This window comes from Mustela nigripes, chromosome 1, assembly GCF_022355385.1.
Source record: "Mustela nigripes isolate SB6536 chromosome 1, MUSNIG.SB6536, whole genome shotgun sequence".
In the NCBI taxonomy this organism is placed as follows: Eukaryota; Metazoa; Chordata; class Mammalia; order Carnivora; family Mustelidae; genus Mustela; species Mustela nigripes.
The window spans coordinates 5,394,410-5,421,030 of NC_081557.1; the positions used below are offsets into that span (position 1 = coordinate 5,394,410).

The 26,621-nt window shown below is 55.8% G+C and overlaps 1 protein-coding gene across 4 annotated transcripts in view; it reads left to right on the top strand.

Moving 5' to 3' along the window:
• PC (pyruvate carboxylase) overlaps positions 1-26,621 on the top strand; it is a 94,010-nt gene that overhangs the window by 47,692 nt on the left and 19,697 nt on the right. For 3 of the 4 annotated variants that reach the window (XM_059400464.1, XM_059400474.1, XM_059400493.1), the window contains 7 exons: positions 23,272-23,407; positions 23,564-23,748; positions 23,961-24,126; positions 24,251-24,396; positions 24,507-24,624; positions 24,876-25,027; positions 26,493-26,611. In XM_059400464.1, coding sequence (XP_059256447.1) covers positions 23,272-23,407; positions 23,564-23,748; positions 23,961-24,126; positions 24,251-24,396; positions 24,507-24,624; positions 24,876-25,027; positions 26,493-26,611 — 1,022 coding nt within the window. Of the gene's footprint in view, positions 1-20,702; positions 20,784-23,271; positions 23,408-23,563; positions 23,749-23,960; positions 24,127-24,250; positions 24,397-24,506; positions 24,625-24,875; positions 25,028-26,492; positions 26,612-26,621 lie in introns of those variants that run through there. The other variant, XM_059400484.1, reaches the window with a different exon arrangement.

Genomic DNA, 26,621 nt, shown 5'->3' on the forward strand with positions numbered 1-26,621 from the left:
CGCATCGTTTCGGAGGCTGATCACGTCATTGGCCATCGGTGATGAACTCAATCTCTGGTCCCTCCCTTCCTCTCCATGGAAGTTCCAACCTTCTGCTTCTGGGGTTGGTTTGTCCAGCGAGCAGCCCCTGCCTGAAGCTATCTAGGGGCCCATAGGGGTCGCTTCGTTAGTATAAAGTCAGGTGCAATTAAAAGGCGCTTACTGCGAATGAGAAAAGCTGCTCCCATCTTCCCTAGCACTTAAGAAACTCTTCAAGGGTTTTAGGAGCTCTTTGCCAGGAACCAGGGAGGAAAGCCAAATTCTATAGTTTTTATACATCGCTATGTCACTCAAGGGCAGTGAAGCGGAGTGATCCCCAAGGTCATTCGAGCAGACAGTGACAAAGCTGGAATTTGAACCTGAGTTTTCTGACTCTAAAGACTTTGCCCTTTCCAGGGAATCTCAGCAGCGTCTGGCTCCACCTCCACTTTATCAAGACTTCGGTCCCACCCTCTGGGGGAGGGAGCTTCCAGCCCCACCCAAGGGTGGGGGGGTGGGGCAGGACCCTGGCTGCTTTTCCCTTTATCCTTCCAAAGTCCCGGCTCCTGGGACTGTGGACGCCCTGAGTTGCTTGAAAAGAGCAGTGTGGTATGTGGCCGCAGCAGGGAGTTCGGGAAGTGATGCGGGTCAGCCGATGGGCCTGGAAAGCCCCATTTTCCTTATCTGTAAAATGGAGGTAATGCTTGCCCTCCCTAGGAGGCAGAGTTGCTGTTGGTAGCAAATGAGAGTGTCTCTCCGAGCACCTTCCAGACTGCGGAGAGCTGGGAGTGTGTGTGCTGCTGTTGACTGTGATTCCAGCGGGTGGGGTGCCACTCCGTAAAGCTGGCACAGGGAGCTCTACCCACCTCCTGAGCGTCGGGAAAGAACCTTGTCCGGCGGTATGGCACCGTACAGACACTTAGAGCTGTCATTCATTATTGTGGTTTTTTCAACTATTAAAACACATGACATCTTCCCCAGATGGAGGGTGGATGCACCGAGGAGACCTCCTGGAGGAGTTGGGACTGAGAAGATGAGGGGGCAGTCTGTCGCCTGGGACTTGCGTAATTCAGTTCCTACTCAGGTCTCTAGGGGGTCTCCCAGGAAGCCCAAAGTTCTCAGGGAACTGTCAATCGAACTCCTCAAGGTGGAGGAGAAGCTCTTCAGTTCAAAAGAACATGCCCCCTGCTATCAGAACACGCCCCCTGCTATCGAAGGGCGCGGGAAAGTGAGTCTTGACAAGTCAGAGCCTGTGGGGAGGCGAAGGGTTGGAGCTGCGGAGCTCCTGGCAGGCGCCTGCTCTCCCTTTGCAGGGGACGCCAGGGTAAAGGCCAGCGGGAGCCTCTGGTCACTTCTGCAGAGCTCCAGAACAGTCTCAGGGAAGGTCCTGCTCCTCTCAGCAGGATGCTCAGCTGGGCTCCTCCCACTCTTCCACATCGATGGAGTGGTACCCAGCTGTGGCCTGGGCAGGTGGCAGGTGTGGTGGTTGAGGCTAGTTGGAGGTTGACAGGCAGGGAAGGGAGAGAGGGGTAACGGGTAAGGTGGCTGGTAAGGCTGCGATCCGCGGGCGGCTCCTGGGACTTAGCGCCCAGAGTGAGGCACGGTGTGGGGTGACGGGCACACCGGAGTACGGCGCCTTTCGGCTTTGAAGCCAGGGCCTAGCTAGTTATCGCGAGTCTCCGTGTCCTTACTTACAAAGCTGGGGCTGTAACGCCCGCCAGACAAGGGTTTGGACGATTGAATGGGGTGGTGTGCAGCGCTTACTGCGGTGACTGGCACCCAGGAGCAGCCCAGGCAGATGTCATCAGTGGCTCTGACACTTTGCCACGCGGCTTTGGTCATGCGGATGAAACCAGCAATAGTGGTGCCTACAACTCCATCTGGGAAAAGCCTCTCGTGCAGGTTTTGTGCTCAGATTCCAAAGCAGAGGGTGAAAGTCAGATCAGGGGGCTGCTGACCTGTGTTTTCCCGGAGTCCAGAATGAAGGGAGCAAGTAGCAGTGGCCACAGTCAAGGTCTTACCCTGTCAGGGTGGTGGTTTACTTTCTTCCTGCTAGGAACTGAAGCACTTTGCCTTTGAATTTCCTGTCCTTGGCTTATGGACTAGACACTTCAGTGATCTGTTTACCCAGAGAACCAGGTTTTCTAGTGAGCCAGGTTCTGTCCCTTCCAAGGGGATGTCTGGGGGTTGGTGTCTAGCATAGTAGTGGTAAAGGTTGCTAGGAATGGCTGATGTCACACACCGATTCTGAGAAACTGAATTAATCAGGCCAAGCAAGTCAGGCGCCAAACCAGGGACGTTGAGGCACCCAGAATGGGCAGCAGTGGGAAGCCATTACTTCCCATTGGGAGAGGAAACAGTGCTTTCTCTAGACTCCAGGGAGGATTGGCAGCGTGGAGGGGGGAACGCCCAGCCGGGACTGTCATAGTGGCAGGAAGCACCCCCGGCCAGGCCTATCGCACCTAAGCCTGTAGAGAGTGGGGAAGATAGACCCATGCTCTCTCCTGTTTGTGCCTCCCGGTGGCTGAACGTACTGGAAACCAGGCTGAAAAAGGGGGGGGAGCCCTTTCACAGGTCTCAGATTCCCTGGGCGCAGAGCAGAGAGTGACCAACCAGGAAGCTTCTCCTAAAGGCCAAATCTCTGTGGAAACATCCACTTAACAAGCGTGACAAGCAGAGGAATGAGGGCTCTGGCTTCCTGTGCATCAGAGCAGCTGCTGCTTTCTGGGACGGGCTATCTCCCATTCAAAATTAGTCACCAGTTTCAAATTTGGTTATCAAGGGCAATTAGGAGAGATAATGAAATGAAAGGCATACAGATTGGAAAAAAAGAAGCGGATGTATATTTGCAGCGGACATGATCTTATATAGGAAAGCTTAAAGAATCCACTAAAAACTTATTAAAATGAAGGAATAAAAGCGTTCAGCAGGGTTGCAGGACATAAAATCAATATACAGAAATCAACTATTTCTATACAGTAGCAGTGAACAAATAGAAAATGAAAAGATTCATGTAGAACAGCATCAAGAAGAATAAGAATAAAATTCTTAAGAAAAAAATTTAATGAGAGAAATGTAAAACTGACAACAGCTTAAAACATTGCTGAAAAAAAATTTAAGAATTTTTTCTCATTTTTTCTTTTTTAAGAATTTATTTAATTCTTAATTAAATAAATAAATGGACTCCCCATCTTCATGGATCAGAATTAATCCTGTTACAAGGACAGTACCCTCCCCCTCCAGTGACCCACAGATTCAGTGCAGGGTCTTTTACAATGTCCGCTGCCTTTAGTTGCAAAAACTGGCAAGATGATCCTAGACTCCACATGGGAGTGCAAGGGAAGCAGACAACCAGAAGAATCTTGGGAAAGTACTCAGTTGGAGGACTCACACTTTCTGACTCAGAACTTTGTACAAAGCTACAGTAATCAAGACAGTATGGTGTTGGCATAACGACAGACATAGAGATGAACGGAATGGAATTGAGAGCACAGAAATAAATCCTCACACTTACGGTCAATTGGTTTGTGACAAGGGTGCCAAGACAGCTTAATGGCGCTGGAACAGCTGGATGTCCTCATGCCAAAGAATGAAATTGGACACCTGCCTTTTCCCACAGTCAGAGATCAAAATGGATCAAATACCTGAATGCAAGAGCTAAAACCATAAAACTTTCAGAAGGAAACACAATCGTAAATCTTCGTGAGGTTGGGGTAGGTAGCGGTTTCTTAGCTACAATAGCAAAAGCGCAAGCAGTAAAAGAAAATAGATCAGTCAGACTTCATCAGTATTGAAAACTGTGCAGCAAAGGACACTGTCAAGAAAGCAAAAAGGCAACGCAAAGAATGGGAGAAAATTTTTGCAAATCTTATAGGGAATTTCTTTCTAGAACTTGTATCTAGAATATATAAAGAACTCTTACAACTCAGCAGTAAAAAGACAAATAATCCAGCTTAAAAATGGACAAGGGAGGGACGCCTGGGTGGCTCAGGCGGTTAAGCACCTGAATTTGGCTCAGGTCATGATCTCAGGTCCTGGGATCCAGCCCTGTGCTCAGCAGGAATTCTGCGTGTCTGCCTCCCCCGCACCCGCAGACACACACTTGTGCTCATGCATGTGTACTCTCTCTCTCTCAAACAAATAAAGTCTTTTTTTTTTTTTTTAAAGATTTTATTTATTTATCAGAGAAAGAGAAAGAGAGGGGGAGAGAGCGAGAACAGGCAGACAGAATGGCAGGCAGAGGCAGAGGGAGAAGCAGGTTCCCTGCTGAGCAAGGAGCCCGATGTGGGACTCGATCCCAGGACGCTGGGATCATGACCTGAGCCGAAGGCAGCTGCTTAACCAACTGAGCCACCCAGGCGTCCCATCAAACAAATAAAGTCTTAAAAAAAAATAAAAATGGACAAGGGATCTGAATAGACATTTTTTCCGAAGAAGATAGACAGATGGCTAGTAAGCATGTGAAAGTACACTCAACATCATTAGCATCAGGGAAATGTAAGTCAAAATGACGATGAGATGCCACTTCGTCCCTTCTAGGGCAGCTGCTCAAAAAGACAGTTAGAAGGGTTGGCGAGGATGTGGGGGAGCTGGTGGGCTCTAAGATGGAGCCGCTGCTGTGGGAAACAGTCCGGCAGTCCCTCAAGCAGTTCAACATAGAGTCCCCATAGACTCCAGCTGCCTGTCCCGAGCTGAGAGATGAAACACGTGTGCACCCAGAATCCCGCACACACGTGCTCACAGCAGCGCTGTTCCTAACAGCCAGCGCGTAGGAACATCCACCGGATGTCCACCTGCCTGAGACCGGGTAAGATGCGGTCTGTCTCTGCAGGGGGCAGTACTTGGCAGTGAAAGGGACTGACAATCTGGCCCCTGCTTTGATGTGGAGGAACCTCGAGCACCTTTTGCTGAGTGAAAGAAGCCAGACACGAAGGACCTTCTTATTCCTTTATATGAAACATCCCGAATGGGCAAACAGAGAGAGAGAGAGAGACAGAGACAGAGAGAACCTTAGCTTAGTGAGCTGGGACTTGGCGGACAGGACAGCTAAGCGGTATGGACGTGCTCTGGAACGGATTGTGGTGACGGATAGACGACTCCATAGACGAAACACCACTGAATTGTACTTCAGTGTGCGAACTGTCTGGTTTGTGAATTTGACCTCAATAATGCTGTTTAACAAAACCCACACAGACCTGGCCCCGGGCGGTGATCCCATAGGCCAAGTCTGTGACTTCATGAGGAAACTGCTGCTGGCGGGGCAGAGGTGCTGCCTGCCACGGAGCACCCTCCGCCTCCTTTTCTGGGTCTCAGAGCATGGGAAGACCCCGTGGAAAATTTTATTTCCAACCCAGTTTGCATTTTGGTTTGGTGAAATGGTTCTGGAACTCTTCTGTGAACCAGGCATCAAACTAGGTAGGCTCGTGAAAAACAGGGGGTCTGGATTTGGACGGGCTTGGTGATTCTTGAGTTGGCTTCTCTCTGTGGGCCCTCCTGAGGATGATTTTTTCTTATCAGTAAAGTCAGGGTTGAACTCCTGGGATTGTGGTAGGAATTAAGCAAACTAGAAGGGACCTGGCATCCAGTAGGCAGAAAATTAAACTTCCCCTGCAGAGTTCCTGGGGCAGGTTCAAAGATGAGTGAGATGTGACCACAGAGAGCTTGAGGTCCGCCCTCAGCCAGCACCAGCTACCTAGCACCCAGGGAGAGGCAGGCAGGAAGAGGACACCAGACACCTGACAGGCTCTGGGCCATGGTTGGGAAACCAAGGGAGGCTCCCTGTGGGAGGGGCCTCGAGAGTGGGAAGATCCCCTTGTCATATATTGTATTTACATTTTTTTTTTTTTTTTTTTCTGAGAGGTCGGGGGATTGAGAGGGCCGGGAGCGGGGTGGTCGAGGGCAGAGGGAGAAGCAAATACCTGCTGAGCGGGGAGCCCGTGAGGGACTCAGTCCCAGTCCCAGGCCCCTGGGATCATGACCTGTGCAGAAAGCAGGCGCAGACGCTTAATTAACCAACTGAACCAGCCAGGTGCCCTGTATTTACTTATGTTTTGAATATTCAGCCCTGTGATGTAAAGTCAAAAGGGTAAATGGTTCAAGATAGACTTTTTCCTCACATCTCTTCTGCAAAGGCACCTGCTGTTACCCGCCCCTCGAGTGTCCGTCTATGAATATTCTACATGCATAGAAGCAAACGTATGTCTCTGTAGCGGAGTCCTGCTGGTGGCACAGGTTGGACTTCTTCCCCTGCTGGTGCCTGGGGACAGAAGGCTCGGGCTAAGGTGTCATTTATGCCACCGCCCTTCCTCCCAGTTGTGTTCAGACAGGCTCCCCGTGGGTCCCATCAGTAGGAACGCTGGCTCTGCTTTCCTTCAGGTCCCCTGGAGAGAGGGGTGCCCGTGGAGAGGATCCTGCCTGGTCCTTGCCTTACCTGGCATGCCACCTCTCTCTACAGCTCCTGCCCCCTTTCTGGCCTGTCCGCCGTCTCCTTTTGGTGGGGCTTGTCCAGGTAGCTTCCTGAGAAGGAGTGCCAGGTGCGGGGGAGCTCAGGCACGGCGGCCTGTTTCTATTTTACCTGTATAGGGCATTGGTAGTTTAACTGGATGAGGGGTTTCAGGTTTGAACTTTTTCCTTTGCAGTTTTGAAAGGATTGCTTTGTACTCTTTGGCCCCCGAGTTGCTGTTGAGAAATGCAGACCTCATCGATGTCTGATTCTTTGTGTCCTTTCCCCCCTTTTCGGAAAACTCACAAGACCTGAAATTTCACAACGTGCCTGGTGTGGGTGTGGGTTCGTCCGTCTTGTTGGCTCCGGGTGCGCCCTTCCGTGTGGAAATGTGCTTCTCTTGAGGGAGTTTCTAGAATTTACTGTAACCCCTTTGTTTTTCTGTGCTCTCTCTATCTGAGACTCCTGTCACTCAGCTCTCGGGGCCCTTGGACAGCCCCCAGATTCTCTTCACTCTCGGGCCCGTTTTCGTTTTTTGTCTTTCTGCTTCCATTTCTAGGAGGTCTCCCTACCTTGTCTTCCAGCCCTTCTGTGGATTCATTCGTTTCCCCCATCATATTTTTAATTTCCAAGGGCTCTGTCTGCTCTCTGAATGGGCCTTGGACAGTATGTGCACAGCCTGTTGATTCGCTGGTATTGTGGGCTTTCCATACGTCTCAGAGGATGCTAATGTGTGTTTGTCTTTTTTTCCTTGCCCAGGCTGTTTTCTCCCAGTTGCTTTTTTCTGCTGCTTTCTTTTGGTCTCTACCCTTGAGGGCATCTGTCCTCATCAGGGGCTGCAAGCTGCCTGGTTTCTGAGCTGCACAGAAGGTGACGTGCGTGTCCTTTGTTGGGAACCTCAGTGTCATATCCTGAGGTCTTCCCTCTTGAGTTGGGTCAGGTCTCCGAGGAGGGGAAGGGCAGGCTGCTGTGTTGTGAGAGCCGAGTGGGGTACGGGGCAGGATGCGTAGGCTTACTTAACATTCCTCCACCATTTTTGACAAGGTAACCAGGCCTTCAGCTGGGCCTCCTGTCCCCCAGTATAGACCCAGAGCTTTGCCATCTCCAGAGAGTAAACATCTGTTCTTTGGGAGAGGCCAGGAGGGGGATGGTCTACAGCCACACGAGGAACAGTTCATCCCAGGCCCAGGGGCCCCGGGGCCACGGTTCCCTAGGCTTTCGTGGATTCTGTGGAAGAGACGGCTGCATGTGGGCAGCCTTCCCCGCCACCCAAGAGAGGCCTCGAGGCCAGTTTTTGAGAACTGTCTTCCGGCTTCCACAGTTGCTTGGCTGTGGTCTACTCTCCTGGTCTCCCTGTCACTGAGGTATAGAGCTTTATAAAAACAAAAAATTCTTCACTTGGGTTTTGGTGGAATTTTAAGAGAAAGGAAAATGAGATGCCACAAGCAGGCTTTGCACGGATCAGCACAAGGAGAAGGGTGGTCAGTGGGGGAGTTCCGGGGAAGACGTGCTCCCAGGGAGATGGGGAGTGCTCGGGTTCTTTGGGAACAAGAAGGAGGCAGTTTGGCTGGAGTTAGAAGATTCGGGAGGCTGAAGACCATGGGTAGTGAGGATGGAAAGGAGGTGGTGCTGGTGATAGGAGAGGGCCTGCGGGGGTGGGGGGAGAGCTGACCTGCAGGTAGTGGCGTGGGGGTTGGAGGGGAGTGAAATAAGGCCTCGGTCGGGGGCGCTAACTACCAGGCGTACGTAGCACGGATCCGTAGCTGAATCCAGCCGAGGGTCATGGCTGGTTATGGTGAGGAGGGTTTTGCACTAGTCGAAGTAACACGAAGGCCATAGTCTAGGGTGTGTTCAAAGCAGCGAAAGGAAGGAGGACCCCAGTTTAAACCCTAGTTCCTGGGGAGACGGAAGACAGGAAGAAGTGTGGGGCTTGGGTTTTGGGGTGTTATTTGGGGGAGCAGGAAGAGGGTGAGGAGGGAGGGCTAAGTTCTGTGTTTTTTTTTTTTTTTTTTGACAGAGAGAAATCAAAAGTAGGCAGAGAGGCAGGCAGAGAGAGAGAGAGAGAGAGGAGGAAGCAGGCTCCCTGCTGAGCAGAGAGCCCGATGCGGGACTCGATCCCAGGACCCTGAGATCATGACCTGAGCCGAAGGCAGCGGCTTAACCACTGAGCCACCCAGGCGCCCCCTAAGTTCTGTTTTAGAACAGACATTGGACATGTCCATCCAACAGCTGTTATTTTAAATCCTCGCACTTCAATTTGCAAATGCCTATGTTGTTTAAGGGGGGGCGTGGCGGGCGGGGGGATTGGGGGGGACATGGTGTCAAGGATATGAACAAAGAAATCCATCCCTTAGAAAACAAAACAATAATTATCATGTTGTTAAATGAGATTATCAAAAGAATCTTTAGGTTGATATTCTCACAGGTTAATTGGTGTCGCGGGATGGGTTCTGAGCTGCGGGAAGACTCAGAACGTGCCAGATTCATTTCTTCCTCGGCTCACCCTCATGTTTTAACTGAATTAAGCACTTGTATGTCAGGCTTTTACAATGGAGACAGAGGCCTCTTTATTTGGATTCTGTAGCCAAAGGAGAAAATGGAGAAGGGGTGCCATTCACCCCCCACACCCCGCCCCCAGTCTCTGCAACACGGCGGCGGTCGGCTAGGCTCTCTGGTGCTCCGTCTGGGCCTGTCCCAGAGGTGGGGAAAGGGCCCTGATCGCCAAGTTTGCCAGTTTCTGCGGTCTACATCTGCCCAGTGTGGCCGAGCGTCGGCTCCCAGTGAGATGCCACAGAACCTGGAGTGGGGCAGGTGCAGAGTCAGGGAGCCGGTGGGAGCGGGTGGGAGCAGCCGCATCCGCTGCGTGTGGCTCAGGTGGGTCCCCGATGACGTGATGGGCTGGGCAGGCGGACCCTGTTTCTTAGATTGTCTTGTTGGGGTCGAGGCGTGCTTCAGAGTGTCCTCACAATAAGCAATGCTTCATGGCACAGCCCAGCCTCGACTGGACCTCAGCTGTCCTCTGGCCCTCCCTTCCAGGCCTTCCCCCGCCACCTCTCTCCATCAGAAGCAGGGCCAGCCCCGCCGTCCAGCTTCTAACACGAGAAGCTGACAGTTACAACGAAAGCTGCTTTGTGCCAGGCGCTGAGCCGAGGGCTTCACAAGCATGAACTAACTCGTGGTTGTCTTTGCAACAACCCTATGTGCTGTTGCTGTCACTACGATGAAGATGACAGAGGTTAAGCAACTTGTCCAGAGTCCGTGGGCTCGGTGGAGCCCTGATGTGAACCCCGGGCAGTGGGACCCCGGGACTGTAAGCAGGGTCTTCCCTGTCTGCTGCGCTCGCGTCTGAGAATTTCCCTCACAGGTTTCTTTCCTCTCACACTCAGCGGGCCCCCAGCACCACTGGCTTGTTGGGGTAAAATACAGACAAAATAGGCTGCCTAGTTAAATTTAACTTTGGATAAACAGCAAATAACTTTGTAATATACCCTACATAGTGCATGGGATATACTCACACTTTGAAAAATTTATCTGAAATCAGATCTGAATTTATCTGAATCTTTACCTGAAATATTTATTTCAGATAAATTTTTTTATTTATCTAAAAATCAGATCTTAACCAAATGGCCACCCTCAGCTAGTTTTATGGTGGTTGAGAACACAGTCGGGAGGAGATCGAAGGGCCCGGTCTTGCTGTTGGTGGTTCTCTGGCCCGGCTGCGCTGAGGGCCGCAGGTCTCTGATCCACCGTACGCTGTAGAGAACAACATTCTTAACACCGGAACTCCTAAGGTGTAAATTTTGCTTTTGTTCCTCTAAAGAAAGAATATTAAAATACTGTTTTGTAGGAATATGCCAAAACACGGGTAGAAAACTGCTTTTGCTTCCCCATTCTCCAAGGATAAGCATAACAGAAACTCAAGAAGTCTCATACAATCAGTTTCCTATTTTGCTATTCCAGAAGAGTCACTTGATCTAAACCGACTCTTTCGGAAAACTGTCTAAATTCTTTTAAGACCCCCTCAGAGGGAGATGCCACTGCTCTGTCTCATCTGTATCTTTTGCTGATCTGACTGGCCAGACGTTATTTTTAAACTCAAGTATCAGTCATCTGTGATGCGGCCTGGGCTCACCGCAACAGCTGCTGCTAACCAGGAGTTTGCATGTGCGCGGGGTGCCCTGCCATCTGCAGACTTTTCTTCTGTGGGCCACTGTCTTCCAGTTGTGCCTCCTGGAACGTGATGTCTGGGCTTCTCAGCCCGGAGAGCCAGAGCGTAAGATCTACCGGCCATTTCACACCTTGGCCCGGGCAGTGCATTAGCTGACACTGGGTCCCAACCAGCTACATATTGTAGCTGCCTGTGGCCAGGCGCTGGCATGTTTCTGCTGGGACTGTCCCAGAGAATGTCGGTACTTTTGTCTCGGGGGAGGAAGGCCTTCTCTATGGACTTCTGGTCAGTCTTTTCACTTGTACCGGGGAGACCCGCCTGGGCTTGCTTCGGTCTCCTACTGCCCTCCCCGCTTCCTCTCCCGCTGCTCTTCCTCGGACTCACAACCTACTTTGTCAGGCAGGAAGATGCCTTCCAGGTATCTAATGGAGAATGGTTCCTATTTAGAATATTTAAGGACTTATTACACTTAGTAAAAAGAAGACAACCAATCTAGTAGAAAAAGGGGCAAATTCATCAAAGAGAAAACCTAAAAACAATCTCAGTAATCTTAAGAAAATATCCAATTTTACCAATAATCAGAGAAATGACTTTCTGCCCATGAGACTGACAAAAATCAAAGTCTGACAGAAGAGTGAGCAGGGATGTGGGGAAATAGAAATTCTGTTGTGCTTCTGGTGGCTGCATGAGTTACCAGGACAGCTGCCTTAGAGAGCTGTTAGGCAGTATTGATGTTGAAAATGTGCCTGCCGGGGGCACCTGGGTGGCTCAGTCAGTTGAGTTTCTAAGTCTTGATTTTGGCTCAGGTCATGAGATCGGGCTCAGTATCGGGCTCTGCACTGAGTATGGGGCCTGCCTGGGAGTCTCTCTCTCCCTCTGCCCCTGCACCCCCCATCCCTCCCACCGCGACTTGTATACACACAGGCACGCGCGCGCACACACACACACACACTCTCTCTCTCTCTCTCTCTCTCTCTCTGTCTGTCTCTCTCTTTAAAAAAAAAAAAGGTAAAATGTGCCTGCTGTTCTCTCTCTCTCTCTCTCTGTCTCTCTCTTAAAAAAAAAAGGTAAAATGTGCCTGCTGTTCTCTCTCTCTCTCTCTGGCTCTCTGGCTCTCTCTTTAAAAAAAAAAGGTAAAATGTGCCTGCTGTCTGAGACAGAAGTTCCAATTCTACATGTAGGCCCTGGAGAAATTCCGACACATTTTGTATATGAGTTCAAGGTTATTCATTTTTTAATATATTTTTTAAAGATTTTATTTATCTGACAGAGAGATCACAAGCAGGCAGAGAGGCAGGCAGAGAGAGATGGGGGAAGCAGGCTCCCCACCGAGCAGAGGGCCTGTTGTGGGACTCAGGACCCTGAGATCATGACCTGAGCTGAAGTCAGAGGCTTAACCCACTGAGCACCCCCTGCGCCCCACATCACAGTTTTTAATCGCTAAAATTGGAGGCCACCTCTGGTCTGTGTCTCTCATTTGAGCATGGTTGAGCTGTAGTCTGTATACTATTATACAGCTCATTAAAATTAATGAGCTAGATCGACTTGTAACAATGTGGATAGATTCCAAATACATTGGGTGAAAAGAGTGAGTTAAACAATGATAGTGTATCATTTATGGAAAAATTAAAACACAGGTATATGGCCTGGGTACACATCTGTCTGATCAGTGTAAAATCGACAAAGGGGGAGCAGCACCCCCCAGAGACTGGCCTGTGCTGGCCCCTGGGGATCAGGGGAGGAGGAGAGAGCTGGGGGATGGGACTGGAAGAAAAGCAGGAGAAACTGCGCTGTTCGTGGGATGCGCTTTTCATTTTGTGAACTTGAACTGTAATGTTATCGAAGTGATTCATGCGGACACTTGGGAGGTCAAATTGTGTCATGAGGCTCCAAAACTCCTTCCGTCCCTGTCCGGCCTGCCCTCCCTGATTGTCTCCTCAGAGACAAACCCTTCACTCCTAGCTGCTGCCCAGGCCGTGCATTCTGCTGTGCAAGAATTCATTCGCTTTTACCTCTGCCCCAGCCCCCCTCCTGCACGCACTTCCCCGGTTAGGAAACCGTTTTGGTTTAAGTACATTTTCAGTTTGTACATATTAAAATCAAGAAAATACTCACACTTGAGAACCCCTCGTGCATATGTGGCAACATTTCCTTGTACAGCTTCTTGTACAGTTTTCTCGTACAAGCTTCTCTTGTACGGCAGCTTCTTCGAGCTACTGTTGGCCCCGTTCCTCATCCGTCAGTCGCACGCTGCCCTCCTCTCCGTTTTTTCGGGGACGTCGGGCGTGGTAGCCTCTTCTGTCGTTGACTTACTGCCCCCTTCCCCTCTGTCTCCTGGACTCTCCCCCCCGGCCCTTCTGGTTTCCGCAGTTGTCCGGGCAGGGGTTCCCGGTCACCATCTTTCTGAGCGCTCGCTCGCATCTCCGGTGCCATCTCCGTGTTCATCTCGGGTTATTTACTCTCTGGTCTTGATGCCCCTTCACCGGGAGCTTCCCAGGCAAACCAGCTCCTGGGCAGTAAGCTTGCCTTGGCTGGGTGTACCCGACACCATGTCTGTTTTGCCCCTGCACGTGATTGGTAGTCTAACCGGGTGGAGAGTTCTAGGTTGGAGGACATCTTCCCTCGGAAGTAGCTTCTGGCTCAGTGTCCCTGTTAACTGTTACGTGACCACCTTCTCGTTCTCCATTTTGGAAGCATAGCAGCCTGGATGCCGGCCCTGAAGGTTTCTGGATTCGCATCCGTGGAACCTGTCAGTGGCAAAAGGGTTTTTGTGCAGGTGATGAAGGGAAGGACCTTGACATGGGGCGATGGCCCCAGATTATCTAGGGACCCATTAATGCTGTCACGTGTGTCCTCGAAAGAGAGAGGCGGGAGATGATACATGCCAGGGAAGGCTGAGTGCCCACACAGGCCAGGACCGGAGGGATGTGGCCACAACCCGAGGTGTCATAGGTGCCATAGGCAGGGGCCTGTGGGGTAGGACACCCCCTTCTGAGACTCTGGGGGGAGTCTGGGGGGAGCATGGCTCGCTTTGGGCTCATGCAGCTGATTTGGAACTTCTGGCCTCCGCCACGGGGAGGGCGCAGATCCTTGTTGCTTCAGGCTGCCGCGTCTGGGGTGGTTTGTGATGGTTGTGCCAGAAAACTCGCGCAGGAAGCTGGTGGGTCCCGCCCGGCTCCCTTGCCAGGTGGGACTCATGGCATCATGCTGGCATCTCCAAGCGCCCTCGCCACCGCCGCCGGAGGGCCCGTCCCCAGCCCCGGGACTGCCGTGTGCCAGTCTTCCTGTTCTGCTCTCTGGGCGATGTCCTCAACTGTCTTCTCATTCTTCCATTTATTATGGTTAAAAGTGTCTGCAACTCTATTTTTAATTTCCTAGAGCTCTTTCTCGTTGCCTTTAAAATAGCTGCCGCCTTTCAATGCGATAGCTTCTCTTACTTCTCTGAGATTAATTACAGTTGTTTTTTTTTTTTTTTTTTCCTAACTATCTGCTCTCCATGTTACTCTTCTCCTCAGAGTTCTCCGTTTTTTATTCCCCATTTGTTTTGGTGAATTTGGGGTGACTGCCTCAAGTAGCTGGTGATCTTGGCTGTCTGTTCCTGCTGAAGACTGACGGGGACGTGGGTTGGAACCTGGGTGGGGCAGGACCCTTAGGGCTGCTCATCTCTGGCCTCAGAGGGGAGACTGAGGCAGCCACTTCCCCCGGCACCTACTGGTCACTGTGGCTCTTCCCTGGGCTGGTGGCTTCCTAGAGAGGAGTCCTTGTCGTGCTGCCTGCCCATCAGCCCGGGGCTGCCTGGTGGAAGCTGAGGGGTGTTTGGCGTCCCTGTCCTGCCTGGCCACCCTTCCCTGGTTCCTGGGCTCGAACTGGGCTCTGTCACTTGTCCCCCCGGGTGGAGCCTCTCTAGGGCCTGGGTTCAGGGGTAGCACCATCTGGTCTGTCTGGGTTTCACCTCCTGCGGCTCTAGACCTGAGCTCTCAGGGTGCAGGGAACTGTCGTGGGGAGGGTTTGGAGGACCTGGCGCATGACCACAGGGGACTCAGGACCACGTGGCCCTCACGGGGGCCTGCACACGTTGCTCTTCCTCGCTGCTCTATACCTGCAGCCACTTCTGTGTTCTTTAACTGGACGTCACCGTGCCATTCGTCCCTGCTTTTCGGGCAGGAGCCACGAAAAGCCACGCTGCCCCGCATCCGAGAGGTGCTGGCAGAACTGCCGTGTTTCCTGGTTCTCGTCTCTTCCCTAAACTGGAACATGCATTCCGCCTTCTGGTCTTTCCTTCTCAAATCCAGCTTCCTCAGAATGGCCAGGGGGTCCTGCCGGTCTCTTCTCGCCTGCCTGGTTTCTGGGCTGGGACCTCCTGCCCTGGGAGCTGCGGCCCCAGCCCGTGCTGTGCCAGCGAGCTCGCGACCGGGTGTCAGAGTTCCGGTGCGGGGCCCCGGCCTACGCAGCACGTTTGCTCCTGCCTCTGGCCTCAGTGCACGACCCCGGGCTGCTCCTCTTGTGCCTTTGCTCCAGCTGCCCCATCCCAGACCGTGGGCACCTCTTCCTCGGCCTTGAGGGTTTGGCCTTGAAGAGACGGCCCTGGTGTCCTTCAGGAGGTTGTCCTGCTGCTGCCCGCTCTCCGTGCGGCTGTGTGCTGGTGCTGGCGCTGGCGCTGCCCATGGTCACGGCCTCCCACTCGGCTTTCCCGGGAGGGGACACTGATCACAATCCTAAATAGCTGTGCTCTGAAGGCCCTGCTGTGGCCTGTGCCAGCATGAGCAGGTGAAAGAAAGGGACATTTTCCCAGCCTGTGTCTCCCCTGGTCCTGGTCCTTGGTTATAGGGTCTCTGAAGGTAATGGTCATTAGTGGGGAACCTAGTCTGTTAATTTCCTAGGCCTGCCATAGTGAAGTCCCCGAAACTCATAACAGAGATTTATTTTTAAAAGATTTTATTTATTTATTTGACAGACAGAGATCACAGGTAGGCAGAGAGGCAGGCAGAGAGAGGAAGGGAAGCAGGCTCCCTGCTGAGCAGAGAGCCCGATGCGGGGCTCGATCCCAGGACCGTGGGATCATGACCTGGGCCGAAGGCAGAGGCTTTAACCCACTGAGCCACCCAGGCGCCCCGAGATTTATTATCACTTCTAGAGGCCACGAGTCTAAAGTCAAGGTGTTGGCAGGGCCTTGTTTCCTCCAAAAGCTGTAGGGGAGGATCCTTCCTTCTCTCCTGGCTTCTGGTACTTTCCAGCAATCCTTCTAGATGAATCTCTCTGGACATGTGACCCTCTTCTTCCTGTGTGTCTTCACATGATCTGCTCTCTGTGTTTGTCTTTCTCTGGTTCCAAATTTCCCCTTTTTGTAAGGACAGCATGCATGTTGTATTAGGGACCCCTAAGGGCCTCATTTTCACTGAATACCTTGCAGTTTCAATTAAGTTCACGTTCTGAGGTCCTGGGGTTGGAACTTCCATAGACGACCTTGGGGAACACGGTTCAGCCCATATACTGGCATCCACTTCCCTGACATGTTGGGACTGGGGTGAACTGGGTGAGCGACTGGGGAGGCGATCTTCCATGACCCTTCTGCCGGGGTGGTGTGCTATGAAGGGGTCGGGGAGCTTCTTCCTGGCCCACTCACACGCCTGCTGCCCTCTGGGGTCTGTCCCCCTGCATAGCCACCATCCAGCCACTGTCCAGAACGAAGACTTTAATGCTGGTCACCTTACTCAGCTCTCCCGGCTCCTGGCTTTCACTCGGGCCGGTGCTTTTTGCTGACTTTGCCCATTCAGTTAACTTCCTTGTCAGTACTTTGGGCTCTCATCTGTGTGCAGCGTCTGTGTGCTGCTCCGAGGAGGGCCATGACTCTTGGTCTCAGTGGGGTATATTTCTGGAAATTTGTGTGATCTGGAGCATTCATTCCTTTGTTCATTCATCCATTCGTTCCCCAGACGTTTAATCACGGCGTCAGGCACGGTACAGAGCACTTAGGAGATGGTGAAGGACAAAATAAACGGAGGCTCCTCAGTGTCTCCTGAGATGGGTCCACGAATCGTTACATGAAGTGCTCCTTTCCAAGGGCAGACATGACCTCACGGACATCCTCCATAGACAGGAAGTCAGTGGGGTGTGGGAAGGGCAGTGACAGAGATTTTCCAGGGAGGGTGTAGAGCTCGAGGCGGGATGTCCAGGAAGGTCTTCTGAGTGAGTCCTGAAGGATGTGGAGCCCTGGGGGTGACCGGCCTCGTGACACTGTCCTGGCAGGTGTGCGCTGGTCGGCAGTAGCTCTCCTTTTGCACCAGGGGGCAGTGTTTGACCTGCAGGTCGCCCTGTCCTTGAAAGAGGCTGGCTCAGGGTGGCCACTGCGGTGCCAGTTGCCCCGTCCTGGTCCCTGGCCTTCCCAGCCACCGCCCTGCACACCCAGGCCCCGGGCTCGCCTCCTCTCTCCCAGCCTGCTCCATCCCCCGCCTCCGTATCCCGGCAGCCCACGCAGCACGGTTGGGCCCAGGGTGGCTGTCCCGCCCTCCTCCCCTCTCCCTGCCGCCTTCAATCAAGGGCCCCTGGAGCCATGCTGGTGAGGCTCTGAACCACAGCGCTCAGGGTAGGAGCCTGCTGCGCTGCTCCAGGCCACGTGCTGTTTCCACGCCCGTCGCGGACTTTGTAGTCTTGCTCCCCTTTCTTCTTCGTCTGTCACCTTCATTGTTTCGTGTCCTCCGTTCGGCTCCCCCTACCCAGACATCTCAGCCTTAATCAAGCCTCTCTTGGGTGCTTTGATACTGGCTCAGTCCTTTCCTTTCATCTGTCCCCATTGGCCGCCAGCCCTGGGGCCCCCGATGGACACGTTTAGGACAGCACAGAGCTGCCTGGAGAGAAAGCTCGCCGGGAGCAGCCCCACGCATCAGAGGCTGGCTTTTGGCACGGCCGCAGTCCTCTGCCAAGAACTCCTTTCCTCTGCTTTTGACCTGCTTTTGCTGGCCCTGCCGAGGCCGGCTGGGGGCCAGGGCTGGAGCCTGGTGGGGCTGCCAGCGCTGGGAGGGTCGGAGCAGTAGATGTATGGGAGTCTTGTTTGTTCATTTGGAGATTCCTGGGGCCGGTTTCTGAGCCCGTTTCACCCCCTCCAGCTGCCCTCCTACACGCCTCCGACACGGACGTGCCGAGGGGCTTGGGAACAGGCGACGGGAGCCCAGCCTGGGGGTCTCCGAAACCACCATCAGCCAGGCAGCCCCGAAACAGGGCCGTGGCTTCCCCTTCCAGTGTGCGCCTGCCCACCGCTGCCCTCCGAGGCTGCCGGAGATGCTGCGGGAGGACTGTTGAGGATGGAAGCAGGACACATCCTTGAAGGGGCGTTCTGGTTCCTGACGCCTGGCTACACCACGAGGGTGACTGCCCTCCCCTGGTCCCAGCAGGGCTCCTCTGGCTGAGGGCACACCCACCCCGAGTGCAGTGGCCTACCGTGTGGACCAAAACGTGGACGACGATGGCCTGGCAGAATCTGGTGCTGCTCCTGCTTGCAAGAGGCAGCCTGGGAGATGTAGTTGAGGTCTGAAGTGGTGGCACTTCCAGTGACATTTTGATGGCTTATTGGAGAAACTGAAGCTGCCCTGGCTTACAGGGGACACGGGGTTTCTGGCACTGTCCGCCTGCTCTCAGGTGGGGCCTGCAGAGGCCTCTAGCGGCCCTGCTGGAAGTTCAGGCCGGGGTTCGGGCAGCTTTGGTTTCCAGGCGCCCATCGTGATCTGCTTTCAATGAAAGCCACAGCTTACTCCTTTAGTTGGGGATGACTCCGTGTGTCCTGGTGGAGGAGAGCTCCCGCTCTGGAGGCAGCAGCCACGCTGGGCTCAAACCCAGCCCTGCTGGGTCACCTGGGATGTGGTTCCTTGTCTGTCCAAGGGCATGATGGGCACCGTAGAGAGTTGCCGGAGTCAGGTCTCGTCCCGTGCGGTACCTGGTAGAGAGGACAGGCCCTGCTGGCGTGCAGTCAGCGCGGGTCCCGCCGGCCAGCCCCGGCCTGGCGTGCGGGCAGAGCCTGGGGAGTGCCGCGTGTCCTCGAAGCCGAGTGGGCAGATCATCGAGGCTGGGCAGAAGGGGTCGGTCCCCTTCCTCCTTCCACAGGTCCCTTCCTGACTGGATTGTTATCCCTGCCTTCTGCAAGGAGAACGCTGAGCTGCTTGGTCTCCTGTCGGAGAAATCCTGCCCACGGAGGTAGGAAGTGTGGGGTCGTGCAGGGAGGCTGTGGGGAGAGAGCAGCTGCCGGAGACCCGCCCTGCTTGCCTGGGCCTCCCGCTCGCTGCCAGGCCATTGTTTACACGTCCCGAGTGAGAGTCAAAGCCGTCTTATTCCCAGGCTCGAATGCGCAACCCGAGGCCAAGGAAAGCGACCTGTCAGCTGGCATGTGTAGGAAATAGCAAACGGGCCTCTCGGGGGCTGCCAGCTCTCTGGAGAGAAAACCAGGCTAAGGGATCTGCGGGTGACCATGGTTGCTTTTCTGTACCTGTTTCTTCCCTGACCGTTGCCGAGGTCAGGGAAGGAGCCGTGGCGCATGTGTGTCCCCAGCGTGGAGCAGGGTGACGTGGCGTGCCTGGGGCGGGTAATCAGAGGCCCGCTGCGCTCGGGCAGCATCGAGCTGCCTCTCCTGAGGAGATCCAGCTGGCGAGGCTGTCCTCCCGGGACAGCAGCCTCCCTGGCCCAAAGGTTCCAGGGCTTTCCAAGATGCCAGGTTTGGTTAACGAAGCCCTTGGAGCCTTTAAGCGAGATTCTTAGCCAAACTGCCAGTGAGTTTGAGGATTTCTTGGTTGCCATCCACCCACCAAAAACCCATGGTGGGAGCCTGGGACCGGCCCCGCAGCACTCACCTGCGACCCGCACGTCGGGCTGTTCTCCGCCCCGGTGTGAGGGTGCGAAGGATGTCGCCTGGAACAGGGTCTGGGGGAGGCCCGCGCTCCGGACGCTGTTTCTGGGAAAGCGCCCCTGTGGGGAGAGGCTGGCGCTCAGGCCACTCCACTCCACCCTGAGTGCGGGGCCCCACTGAATGCCAGAGGCAGCCCCTCTGGGAGGGCTGTGGGAGGGCAGCGTGGTGCCCGGCGGCCTCCCGCTGCCTCCACTCCCACCTCGGGGCTCTGCTTCTACCCCTGTGTCTGGCCAGGTGCCTCCCCGACAGTGTGGCTTCCTGCCTCCACGCCCACCGCCCCCGCCAAAAAAAAGCACTGCACAGGGGCGCCCCCCACCCCAGGTAGGGAGAGGGGGCGCGATGCAGGCAGCAGCGGCGTCCGCCCGCGCAGGGCCCCCCTTTGGCCCATTCCAGAACCCACAAGCTCAACACACCCGAGCGGACTCGTCACACGCAACTCACGGATGTCCTGCTTCCCGGAGGAGAGGGCTCTGTGAGGCAGCCCGCTCCTGTCCTGCCCGTTTTCTCCAGCTGTAGTTGATTCTGGAAAGGCCTTAGGAGACACCGGGCAGCTGACCCCCCAACCTCTGGGTTTCGGGTCTAGGAGGAGCAGAGGATTTGACAAGGGACGAGGCAGGATGCTGGGTGAGCCCTGTTCTAAGAAGGGTGCACATGTGCTGGGAACGAGAGGACATTTCCGTTGGTCCCTGTGTCCTCCTAGGAGCCCGGCAGTGGCGCTGGCGGGAGGGGATGGGGAGCAGGTCAGGGTCGTGTGTGACTCCACTATGCGTGGAGCTTCTGGGCTCTGTCTGGGCTTCCAGGAGCAGCGTGACCTCTGTCCTCTGTCAGGCACATGAGCCGCTCCCTGCTAGCCTCCCCGGACCCCGCTCGGCCCACTCCCTGATGTTTCTGTGCCTTTAACCTCAAGTGGCAGCAGGTTTCAAGTCAGTCCCGGCCGGCCAGGCTCTCTGCTGTCCTTCTGCTGGCTGGTGTCCTGCCTCACATCACGTCCCTTGGAGTCTTCCCTGGTCCCAGGGGTCAAGGGAGTGGGCTGCAGGCTGTGAATCACCTGCTGTGTTCATGACCCAACCTCCCTGCCTCTCCTGGCTCCAGGCCCCGGAGCCACTGTGGGCACCTCTTCCCCTGATTTCAGTCTTGGCTACCACGTGGGCTTTCAGAACTCTCGTGCCTGGACACTGTAACCCAGTACGGTGGCCTCAAGCGGAGCAGCCAGTCGCCCACAGCCTCCCTGGGCAGAAGTGGCTTGGGTGCCTCGCTGGTGCAGGGTGAGTGCTGCGGGGAGGTTCTCCGCGACCCCCGACCCCCGGTGCCCGCTGCTGAGGGGGGCCCCCTGGAGACAGAGCTTCTCCGTGCGCCTTTGCTCTTCTGGGAGGAAAGTGCTAGTGGCCCAGCAATTGCTCCATGCTCCGGGTCCCCAGGATGACCCGCCGAGGTTGGGGGGTTGGTGCTAGCTCACAGACAAGGAAATGGGGCCTCGGGTCCCCAGATCTCACAGCTCAGGCAGGCCCGGCTGGGAGCAGACCCGGGCCTGTGACTCGAGGCACCCGCTCTCTCCGCCCCTTTCCCCACCGCTCTGGCTTTGGGGAGAGGACCCTGATCGGTCCTCTCTGTGAACCTCTAGGCGCTCTCCTGCGCCCCAGGGCCTGATCTGCTTGGACACGGGTTCGGGGTATTTGGAGGCTCGCGCCCCGGCCCGAGCCCAGCTCTTGGTAGGGAAGGTCGTATTGCCAGGGAAGCCGGGCAGCAGTGTCTGTGAGGACAGACGTGGGGGGCGGGGGTGCTCTGAGGCCTGCGTGGGTGTTTCAGGCTCCCTCTTTGCCTCGCTGTGGACTGGGAGGCGCTTGTGCCCGCCCTCTGCACAGCCTCCGGGATCCTTTTCTGTAGCTGGGAAAGGGAGTGGGAGTATGAGGGGCTGTTCATAGCCAAGACGGGGTAGGTGCCTGAGTGACAGCAGGAACAAACCCACCCAGGTGGGAGAAAAACATGGGCCTCCCCGGAAATAGCTGAAACTTCTGGAAGTTTGAGAATCCTGGTGCCCTGGCACCAGCTATGAGGCTGCACACCTGTGGACAGGTGAGGAAGACCCAGCGGCTCCCCTGGGACACGGGGTGAGGCAGGTGAGGTGGCCCCACTGTGGGGGGAGGGCGCCCAGCCTCACGCACACGTGCCGTCCGCAGGATAGACCGGAGTCTTCACCAGCCCCCGGGGGACGACGGAGCCGGCGCACTTAGCCTTTTTCCGTAGAGATCTTCCAGTCCCTTCCATATATGTCTGTGTTGTGCTCATTGGAAATGACATCCCCCCAGTGGAGAAGACACAGACTGTCTGGAGAAGCATAAGGAAGAGAACAACACCGCACCAGTTCTAGAACGTGGGGGTGACTCACGTGCTTCTGACAGCGCTCCTTCCGGTTATTTCCTCGCCTAAACAAAGCGTCATGAAATCATACTATTTACCCTTCTAATTGCCAGAGCATCACATTGTGTCACAGGCATTCCCCTTGTTCTCGGAGCGGTGCGGACAGTCAGTCATCTTTAATCGTTACAGAGGGTCCGTGTAGGTGCCGTAGTGTTGGATCTCTGAGTGGCCTCTGATTATTTGCTGTTGTAAATAACACTGTTTTGAACATCTTTCTGCATCCACCTTGGTTCCCATTTTAGAACGTTTCCTTGGGTTGGATTCTTAGAATGGTGACCACCGGCCCAAGGGGCATAAATATTTCAAAGGCTCGTGATGGGATTTCCAGGGAGCTTTCCAGGAGCTGCTGCACACCCAGCCCTCACCTCGCAGGTCTGTCTCCCACAGGCCTTGCCAGCACTGAGTCCCAGTGTTTTCAGCACTGTCGCTGATTTAATAGGTGAAGTGGCCGCTCGCTGTTCTCTTCTGTCTGTGGTGAAACTGCTCCTGGTCTCTGGACCGTTCCTGTTCACTCTGTCACTGGGCTTGTCCTAAAGAAGCAAGAGCTTTTTTGCCTCTTTTGACTTTTTGACCTGTGTGGTGGTTTGGACTCTTTCTGTGGGGCCCTTGTCCCCACCCAGATCTGCCAGCCGCCCCGAGTGGAGTGGCATTCGGTGCCCAGGACGAGGTGAGGGCCGTGCTCTCTGCCAGGGTGGTGGGCTCTGGCAGGGCCCCCCCCCCCCCCCCCCCGGAAAGAGTGCCCCTCCCAGAGGGCCAGTTATGTGAAACGGGTCTCAGAGGGTCAGGCTGCTAGTGGGTCCACGATGGGAGATGGTGGGGCGGGGGGAAACCTGAGGTTCAGTGCTCTTCGAGGAGCCACGTAGAAAAGGAGGCTCTGTCACCGTGTGACCAAGTCGCCCTCCTGAAGTTTGAGCGGAGGCTTTGCTTCCTGGGATGGTGCATCCGTGCAGGTCAATCTGTCGTTACCCTCGTGACCTGGCCAGGCAGAACCCCAGTGGAGGGACATGAGCTAGTGTGGCACGGGGAGGTTCTAAAACCCAGGCCGCTGGGCCCTCTGACCAGCACACACCGCGCACACACAGGATTGCTTTAAGAGTGTGAAGTTGTCTAAGTTACCAGAATGCTCCGGTGAGCTTGAGTTCTGGTTTGACTGCTTGATTCCCTACACGCCGTTAGCCCTCCAGGAAATATTGGGTTTGGCCAGGAATTGAGGGAGGGGGAGAGGGGAGGTTGCTGGATTTTGCGTGGGGCCGCTGCAGGGCCAGAGCCGGACCCTCACTCTTCTTGGGGGACCCTCCTTGCCAAAGCCGTTCTAATCCTGCTCTGACTTCCCAGATGCTGAAGTTCCAAACCATCCGTGGGGGCCTGAGGCTCCTGGGTATCCGCCGAACCTCCACCGCCCCTGCTGCCTCCCCAAATGTCCGGCGCTTGGAGTACAAGCCCATCAAGAAAGTTATGGTGGCCAACAGAGGTGAGTGCCCTTGGGGCCAGCAAGAGGAGCCCTGTGTCCAACCCAGCCTTAGTGTTCCTGTGCTGCCTCGGCCCTGCACACCAGCTCCCCGCCCTGCTTCTGCTTCTGTAAGGACCCAGGAATCTAGTGGCTTGTCTATTGCCCCTTCCCTCCAAGGCGAGATCGCCATCCGTGTGTTCCGGGCCTGCACGGAGCTGGGTATCCGCACTGTGGCTGTGTACTCGGAGCAGGACACAGGCCAGATGCACCGACAGAAAGCAGACGAAGCCTACCTCATTGGCCGCGGCCTCGCCCCAGTGCAGGCCTATCTCCACATCCCAGACATCATCAAAGTGGCCAAGGTGAGCAGGGCTGGGCCTGCGTGCTGGGCCTGGCCCCCAGACCGGCCCCCAGTAAGTGTCTGTGTGTAGGGGAATGGCTAAATGAAGGCGTGGATGGATCGATGGATGGGCCAAGCGCGGTGGGGGGGAGGTGTGCGAGCCACGCTGTGGTTCTCGGCCTGTGGGAAGGAATTGGAGAGTTGCTGCCTTCCTCTGACTGCTCGTGCCCCTAGGAAAACAATGTCGATGCCGTGCACCCTGGCTACGGGTTCCTGTCGGAGCGCGCAGACTTTGCCCAAGCCTGCCAGGATGCCGGGGTCCGCTTCATTGGGCCAAGCCCTGAGGTGGTCCGCAAGATGGGAGACAAGGTAGAGGCCCGGGCCATCGCCATTGCCGCAGGTGCGTGGGGCGGACAGGCCTCTGGGGGCCGCATGGCTCGAGAGGGGCTGTCCGAGGAGTGGGTGGCGGGTTTGGGCAGGATTCCAGCCTGTTACAGAGGACCCACGTGCCTGTCTCCCAACAGGTGTCCCCGTGGTCCCTGGCACAGATGCCCCCATCACCTCCCTGCACGAGGCCCATGAGTTCTCCAACACCTACGGCTTCCCCATTATCTTCAAGGCCGCCTATGGGGGCGGGGGGCGCGGCATGAGGGTCGTGCACAGCTATGAGGTGAGCGGAAGCCCAGCTGGCCTGTGAAACCACCCACAGAGCAGACCTGGGGTTCAGGAGCGGGCGGGGGTCCTGCAGAGGGAGAGACCGAGCTCCGCTTGCCCTCTCAGGAGCTGGAGGAGAACTACAACCGGGCCTACTCAGAGGCTCTGGCCGCCTTTGGGAACGGGGCGCTGTTCGTGGAGAAGTTCATCGAGAAGCCACGCCACATCGAGGTGCAGATCCTGGGTGAGTGGGGGCGTCCCTGGGCGCTTTCCGGGCTCAGGGCGGCTGATCTCCAGGAGCCGTCCCTCGGGAAGCCCCTCCCGCAGGAAGGCAGGCTGTGGAGGCCGCACCGGTCAGGGCCCGGGCCTTGGCGGTGGAGGTTTCTGTCCCGGCTGCCCGGACTGCTGGGAGTGGGCGTCAACTGGCCCCGTAGTCATACGGCGGTTGGTGGGTGTTCAGATCCCTGGAGAAGCTGAGTCTCCCTTTCACTGTAGGAGACCAGTACGGAAACATTCTGCACCTGTACGAGCGAGACTGTTCCATCCAGCGGCGGCATCAGAAGGTGGTGGAGATAGCCCCCGCTGCCCACCTGGACCCCCAGCTTCGGACGAGGCTCACCAGTGACTCCGTCAAACTTGCTAAGCAGGTGAAGGGCAGGGCCCTTCGGGGATGGTCTGTCACGTGGATAGACCGTTCTAGTGGCTCCCTCTGGCTCCGCCAGCTTAGGCCTCTTGCCAGGGGCCCTGTCTGGAGGTGGACAGCCTGCCAGGGAGCGGGGAGGCTGCGTGACTGGCTCCAGGAGGGCGGGGTGGGGACTGTTTGGGAGGAGAAAGGGCTGACTCGGGGTCCTTGGGACCCTCGCTGTGTGAGAGCAGAGGTGCCAGGCCCAGAGACCAAGCCTGGGATCCAGGAAGGCTGAGAAAAGGGAGGGAAAGAGGCCACTGGCCGCTCCCTGTGCACAGACGGAGCCTCTGCGTGGCGCCGACTCACCCGGAACGAAAGGAGTGGGGTCCAGTGCATTCTGTTCAGATAAGAAACATTGCTAAGGCATTTCTTCTCCTTTGTTCTCGACTGTTCCCCGCATCACATTTATTGCCCCCCACTGAGTCCTCAGGTCCTCCTGCGCCAGTCTCTGCTCGGCTGGCCATGGAGACAGGAGATGGCAGCTGGCTCCCCCAGCAGTGACCTGTCGCCGGCCTGCCCAGAGAGCACCTGTCGTGGTCGTGGCAAGGCCTGGGCCCTCCTGAGCCCACCCCCTCTCCGGGTTCAGGCACCTAGTCCGCACCCTTACCGCCCCTTCCCGGCGCTCTGAGGGAGAGCCTCTGCTCAGATCTGCCTTCCCTAGCGGACAGGGTGGGCCCGGGTCCTGCTGTCTTTCTAGAACTGTGCTCTCTCAGACCTCCTGGGCAGCAGATGATTCCGGGACCTTCCCCGGCTGAGAGGCAGGGTCAGCGCCGGGCAGAGGTCTCAGCCGCAGTTAATAGGCTTGGTCAGGATCTGATTTGGAGTTGACATTTGGGTTATTTTGTAGGAGGAGGAATCTTACCTGGAGTTGGGTCTAATTTATTGGCTTAGGCCACGTGTGTCACTCTGTAACCGACTTGAGGAGCGGACTGTCGTCTATTCTGTGGTCCTGCTAGGACCAGAGTGAGACTGCAGTGAGGGTTGAATGTTGCCTTAGAATCCTCACTGTTGGTTCCTCTCAGAGGACACCTCTATGGGTCCTGGCCAGAGGTGGTGGTGAGTAGAGCAGGGGGAACTTTCTAGGAACCCTCCGAGAATGAGAAGGTCCAGCAGAGGCTGGGGTAGGTGTGGTGGGGCCTGTCCTCCAGGGAGAGGGGACCGAGGCCGGGGCCGGTGGCAGCTCATGACGTCGTGCCCCAGACAAGCCAGGTGCAGCCATCAGAGGCCCGGGCCGGGGCCCCGGGAAGCCGTCCAGGCAGGGGCCCGGCCGTGGGCTGTGGGGGCTGCGAGCGCCCTCTCCGGGGGCAAGACTGGTTGCGCCCTCCGTTGGGGCAGGGCGCGTGGCGGTCTGTTCCTTACGGAAGCGGCCCGATGGCTGTGGCTGAGCCCAAGTGGCGGTCGGCCCCACTGACACGGCCGTCCCGCAGGTGGGCTACGAGAACGCGGGCACCGTGGAGTTCCTGGTGGACAAACACGGCAAACACTACTTCATCGAGGTCAACTCCCGCCTGCAGGTGGAGCACACTGTCACCGAGGAGATCACCGAGTGAGTGGGG